The sequence below is a fragment of the Paramormyrops kingsleyae genome, chromosome 5, assembly GCF_048594095.1.
Source record: "Paramormyrops kingsleyae isolate MSU_618 chromosome 5, PKINGS_0.4, whole genome shotgun sequence".
In the NCBI taxonomy this organism is placed as follows: Eukaryota; Metazoa; Chordata; class Actinopteri; order Osteoglossiformes; family Mormyridae; genus Paramormyrops; species Paramormyrops kingsleyae.
The window spans coordinates 17705700-17711882 of NC_132801.1; the positions used below are offsets into that span (position 1 = coordinate 17705700).

Here is a 6183-nt window from a genome sequence, read left to right on the forward strand (position 1 = left end):
ATAAACACCCATTATGATACCCATTACAGATTATTAGGCTTGCCTCGATAGTCTGCAACCTCCCCATGAACCAATCCATTTTAGTGAAGACCACGGTGGGGGAGAAGTCCCATGACCTCTGCTGCTGGCTGTTCTCCTGGTATTGTCTTAGACTGGCCCGTCTCTCATCATAGCTTTGCCGGAAGTAATATAGGACATCCAGGGTCTCCCGCACCTTGGTCAGGCTCTCTTCTGTCTCTCCTTTTAGCAAATCCTCGGGATTCAAATAGGCCTGAGCCTATCAAATTTTATTTACACTGATTATTCCAAAAAATGCATTGAACATAAAAATAATGTAAAATGCAAATCTAAAAACTTTCAGTTACAGTAAATATTAAACAGTGATATTTGACTTACAGCCCACTTAAAAGCAAAACAGGGCATTGCCTGATGAAAACAAGCTCTCAGTGTCAGGCACTGAAATAAGCTTCATTTAATGTTAAAAAACACATTCTTTGTGGGTGGCAAAACATGCATAAATTAAAAACTAAGTAAATAAAAATACTGTGAATGAGGACGCTCCTGAATTAATAACTATAAATTAAGGGCATGGTCTGCTCAAATTGCCCAAACCAAAACCCTTCTTACCTCTTAATTATAAAGAATGACCAATTTAGAAAGGTTAAGACCATGGCTGCGATATTAATCATGCAGCTCTTCAGCAGAGGTATGAAAATACGATTTGAAAATACAAAAGACTTTACCTATCCTTGGACAGCCAAGGGTCTGACAAACTGTATGATGCGTGTATACTTTACCTGCTGTATGAGGAGATTGCAGATCTCCTGCAGCAGAACGATGATTCTGACAGGGACGTTGTAGTATTTGGAATGCGCCCACAGTAAGCAGACCGTATGCATCAGAGGTGCAATCTGACACTTCATCTCATTGAACTCTCTGCTCTCCATATCCTGGAAGATCTGCTGAAGCGGTTTCAGGTGAATGTTGATGTCCCTGGCTTCTTCCAAAGCTTTAAACACAAAGAAACTAGATTAGACTTTTACTGCTTATCTCCAGGTGATGCCGTTTTGATAAAAAAAAAAGTGCCACTAAAAATTCTCATTAAATACTTATTAAAAGCTAAATTATGATATATAGATAGCAGAGCAGTAAGTTCAGCAGTTTAGGTCAAAGAACAACGGGGTGGCAGCTTAAACCACTGAAGGGGTCCAACTGTTACCACCTTAAGAAGAAAAATGATCTGATCTATTTCAGTAAAACTCTGAACATTCATAACCTAGATTGACAGCCTCGCCTGAAAACCTTGCACTGAGAGTAGCTCACCTGATATAACATCTTGCAGCATATTTTGAAAAGCAGGGAAGTAGCTGCTCTCCATCCTCTCAAGCAATTCTGCCATTTTGGTAACTTTTGTTGACTTCAGTTGGCCGTAAATGCATTCTAGGTCAGCAAATCTAAAAGAAAAAAAAACACAACAGCAAATCAATAAAACTAGTCAGAATCCACTATCAATAAAAACACAAGATGTTTGTTGTTTTTTTCTAATATGACCAGAATACCACAGAAGTCTCCAAGTTACTGTAAAAAGAGTGCTAACCTTTTGAACTGAGGGTAAGACGTTATGCTAATCTTTGCAGCAAAGTAATCTAATTAAAGTGACAGACAGTTCTGATGATGAGAGCTCTGGGACACATACCGTTCCCACATTCTAACCATATGCTTTTTTTTAATAATAAAAAAAAGAGATTACACACAGGGGCATAATAGGCCCGTTCGACCTGAGTGTCATTAAATGGAAATTTGTTCACACCGTGATTTGTTACATTACAATTGGTAATATATTACTTAATAGCAACTTGGGGGCTTAAAGTAAGAATATTCACAATTTTTGGGAAAATAAATCCTTACTTATTAGTAAAGTAACGTACGAATGGATTTAGAGGGCAGCAAAAACAAAAGAAAGGGCCATTAGATGAAATATTCCAGATATCAAGGACTTTTATTACACTGACCGATTCCTCCAGAAGAGCAGTTCCACGTGAGGGGTTGGATCCTTGTCTTCGAGGAGTGACTCTGAGGAGACCTTCTTCAGGACACCACGAATTTGATGAATCCATTCAATCACCACAGACTCAATTGAATGGATGATGCTTGTGTCCACAATGTCCCCACTGTGCAATTAACCATAAAAAACACTGAGATTTCAGAGTGTGGTGCCCTACTCTATCCATCTTCTATCTGTTTCTGCAGGTCAGGGTCAAAGGTGGGCTTGGAGCCTATCCCAGGCAGCCTATCCCAGGCAGCTTAGGGGACAAGCCCTGGCATACGCTTAACAGGATGTCAGTCCATCATAGAGCACATTCACATACACAACAATGCACTACAGGCAATTTAAACATTCCATGGTATCTTTGGACTGTGGAAGGAAGCCCACACAACAAAGAGAGAACACCAAATCCCACGTACACCCCAGAGGCGGGATCCAGACCACTAATCCCGGAGGCTGCCCACTGAGCGACCATGCAACCTCATGGTGCTCTGCTCAGTAACCTCACAGATCTAAAGGGTAGAAAATTGCACCTCAGAAGCTCAGTATAATGGCATGCTTTTTACCTCTCTTCCCACTCCAGGGCTGCTCGTTCCACTCTTCCTGAACCTGCAGGTAGCGAGAGAAGTGTCTTGCCCCTGACTTGTCCCGCCACCACAAACACGTTGGTCTTGAGAGTGTGAACATGCCTCTTCACATCCTGAGTCACAACATGAGGCCACTCAAAATGGTTCCGGTTATTGGACAGGACTGGCACCACTACCTAAGTAGCATAACAAATAAAGTGGGTCCTTAACACATTTTCAATAAATAAAACAGTTTATTAATAATGCACTACAATACTTAGAATGAAGTGAACTGATGTCATTATATGCTGTTTACTGGTAATACATTATTAAGGCTGCTCATTTGTTACCACATATCCTCTTAAAGGGCTATAATAATTAATGTTAAGCAGCGCTATGTGGACAAAGAAACCAGCCACTCATTCATTAACAGCTATTCTCGCAGAATCAATTTATGTTGGACAAAAGAAGCCTGGTTCCTTTTGTTGAAAATTAACATTTATACACCTTGGTACTATTGGATGACACTCCACACTCAAATCACTGAAATTCACAGACATTTTGCACAGTCATCAATTTAACTGTTAGTTACACAGGGTCTTACAATTAATGCATACTACAAATTGATTTAGTCTTACCTCTTCTACAAGTGCGGAAAACTGGTCCAAAGGGGAGTGAGATAAATCTCCATATGATAAATTACTTTTAATAGAATCGGCATTAAGGACATCTTTGCCCCGCTTCACAAAGTATACAGATTTGTTCCTAGAAGTCGCAAGAAATTCAGATGACGGCAGCAAGTGCCCCGCCGCATTCAAAGACAGCACAAGAGTGATCTGATCAGGCCTATCCAAAAACTCTTGTATGACTTTTTTATGCTCCTCTGCCGCGATGCATTTCTGCCATCGCTCTGCTTTTAGCTTCATGGTCTTTATCACATATTCCTCCAGGAACTCTAATCTTTTATCAGTCGCTGGCGTGTCCCCCATTTTACTTTCCCCGTTGTCCCACGCGCAAGTGTCGCAGCGTCGCGCGCTGACCTGGGTTTAAGTTCCCCGTTTAACGCTCCCATAGTAACTGAATGTTTGCATTAATGAGCATGATGTTGCTATAGGGAAAGAAAACTCTCGGCGCCGCACTCTTCTTATTTCCGCATGTGTTTGCGTGGAGACATCGCTTGGTAACTCATTACTTACAAGTTGTACAACTTCCTCGAAACAAATCATACCCGCACGTCTTGCAAACGAATTATGTTGGCCGTCCCTAGTGATTATAATAATTGTACGTTTTCGCAAGTGTTATTGCACCATAAAGTAATTATTCGCCTTTATTATCTTACTGTCCACAGAATATAGTATTCAGTGTAAAACTGCAATGCCTTTGTGATTACACACCAAAACTATTTATTGATGTTTTACACTTGTAGTGCAGTTATATTTTACAGTTATGTTAAATTAAAAAAATAGATGGTAAGCAAGATCGGGTTTAATAATCGTCAAACACTAAATGAGTCGGGTTTTACCCATAATGCAGCTGAATACCAAGAGGTACATAAAGCCAAATTAATAAAACAATGTCTAAATATAGGCCGTATGTTTAAATTTGTATTTGCATCAGTGTGCATGTGCCTACTTATACCACGGTTACTACACATTTGGCTCAGAAACGTCTGAACATAAAGTCTGGCCTTCCTGCTTAGCAGTAGGCTATTTCTCCAGAACAACTGGCTTGTTTTTTTAGCAGCAGACTTTTCAGTGTATTGACAGTTGCTTGGGTCATATATAAGAGTAGGGGTGGCAACCCAGTGTCCCGACTAAAATTGCCCACTGTGACCCTATCAGATCTGGCCTCCTAATCAGCGCCTATATCTAATTAGTGAATTCTCTCCTGTCCCTTCATCACCTTAGCTACTGTGTGGAGAGCATGTTTTTACAGAATGGCTGCTGTCGCATTATCCAGGTGGGGGCTACACAGTGGTGGTGGTTGAAGTGGCTCCCCGTTGGTTCTATAAAGTGCTTTGGCTGTCTTAAAAAGAGCTATATAAATGCAACTTTCATTCATTCATTCATTCATTCATAACCAAAACATTAATAATAGTTAGGGTTGCCAACTTTGGTCAGCTGTCTGACAAAAACAGCATGAGATTTTCAATTCGAGACATGTCTGCAAGCATTTTTACATGTATGTAACAGTTTTATTACCTGGTAAATAGTCTGTAAGGTTCGCAAACTTCCCCAATGCTTTTGATGTAGCTAACTTTAGGCTTATTATGAAATAATATTGATTTGCCTTATGATTCATTACATGAGCATGAAAGTCTGAAAACGTCAGTGTCACGCCAGATATGCGAGAGCTGGCAACCATAGGCAGTAAGCTTGGCGATATTAAATTTTTTATACTGTCTAAGACATTACATCATGCTATATGGTATTTCAACTGTATTTTTAAAAGGTTATTACAGTAGTTTGAAATCCACAAACCCCGATAACAAGTTTTAGCAACGTTCTAGGAATGTTTACAGAACGTTACAATTAAGATATGGAAACGGCTCAGTTTGCAGTTTTCCTGATGTTCCCAGATTGTTATCCTACTACTACAACTAAGATTAATAATAAGTCTACATAAGTGAAAGAAAGGCATGGTAGAGCAGTAGGTAATGCAGGCTTTTTGTATGGCAAAGGTGATGGGTTCAAGGTCGGATGCTGTGTTTGTAGTACACACTTAAAGCAATTTTATAAAATAGTATTTTATTGTAAAATATTGTTTTTCAACAATAACATTTGAGTTAAACAGTATGTTCTGGTAATAATTTTATCATGCTGACATTAACAGAACCTTTGTTAAAGTATAAAACTTTTTAAAATTCCATTAATGTTATTATAAGAACATTTTCTGCTAACCTTGAGAAGACCTTCACATAACTTTTGGTAAAGTTCTGGGAACGTTCCCTGGTAGCTGGGAAGATACAGTTTCACTGAATGGAAATACAGCAGCATGCTGTGGTACCGTTACCATTACCCAAGCCCAAGTATTAGTTCTATTAATAAATACATTTTCGGTTTGTTAACGTAAAAATAATGTCTTCGAGTACATGTAAGCCAAATGTGCGGTAAAGGTGGTATAAGCAGGTTGTGGCATGACAAGCTGGGCATTATAGGCTGTTAAACTCCTCCGCTTTGCATTGAGTTGTTCTTCACCTCCACCGTCATGCGCGTCTTTAAAAACATATAAGCTGCGCCATAATCCTTACATATTGTATAATAACTTATCAGGCAAGCATACTTTTCAAACTTTAGGCCTACTAAGAACAGTAAAATATTTAAAAATGAAATCCAAAGCAGACACAAGGACAGATTGATTCTACAAGATATTTTGCTATTCTGAAATTTAGAAACCATGCAGTTCCTATGAGTAGGCAATGAAACGCAAAAGCAAAAAGGCAAACACTCCTTCTTATAAAATGTAATGCTTCAGCCTAAAAGCTCTATTCCTCATTCTCATTTGTGATTGTTCACCAGCCACCAAAGGTGTACCACTGCCACCTAATGTTATGCTTCTAAAAGTGTAGAA

At 39.2% G+C, this 6183-nt stretch overlaps 1 protein-coding gene across 4 annotated transcripts in view; it reads right to left on the bottom strand.

The window, feature by feature from the left end:
* Positions 1-3910, bottom strand: part of dnah9 (dynein, axonemal, heavy chain 9) — a 121360-nt gene extending 117450 nt beyond the window's left edge. For all 4 annotated transcript variants that reach the window (XM_072712265.1, XM_072712264.1, XM_072712263.1 and 1 more), the window contains exons 1-6: positions 3252-3910; positions 2614-2810; positions 2013-2171; positions 1324-1454; positions 798-1009; positions 44-277 (exon numbers count right to left, since the gene is read on the bottom strand). In XM_072712265.1, coding sequence (XP_072568366.1) covers positions 44-277; positions 798-1009; positions 1324-1454; positions 2013-2171; positions 2614-2810; positions 3252-3602 — 1284 coding nt within the window. In that variant the 5' untranslated portion in view covers positions 3603-3910. The remainder of the gene's footprint in view (positions 1-43; positions 278-797; positions 1010-1323; positions 1455-2012; positions 2172-2613; positions 2811-3251) is intronic.
* Positions 3911-6183: the final 2273 nt, after the last annotated feature.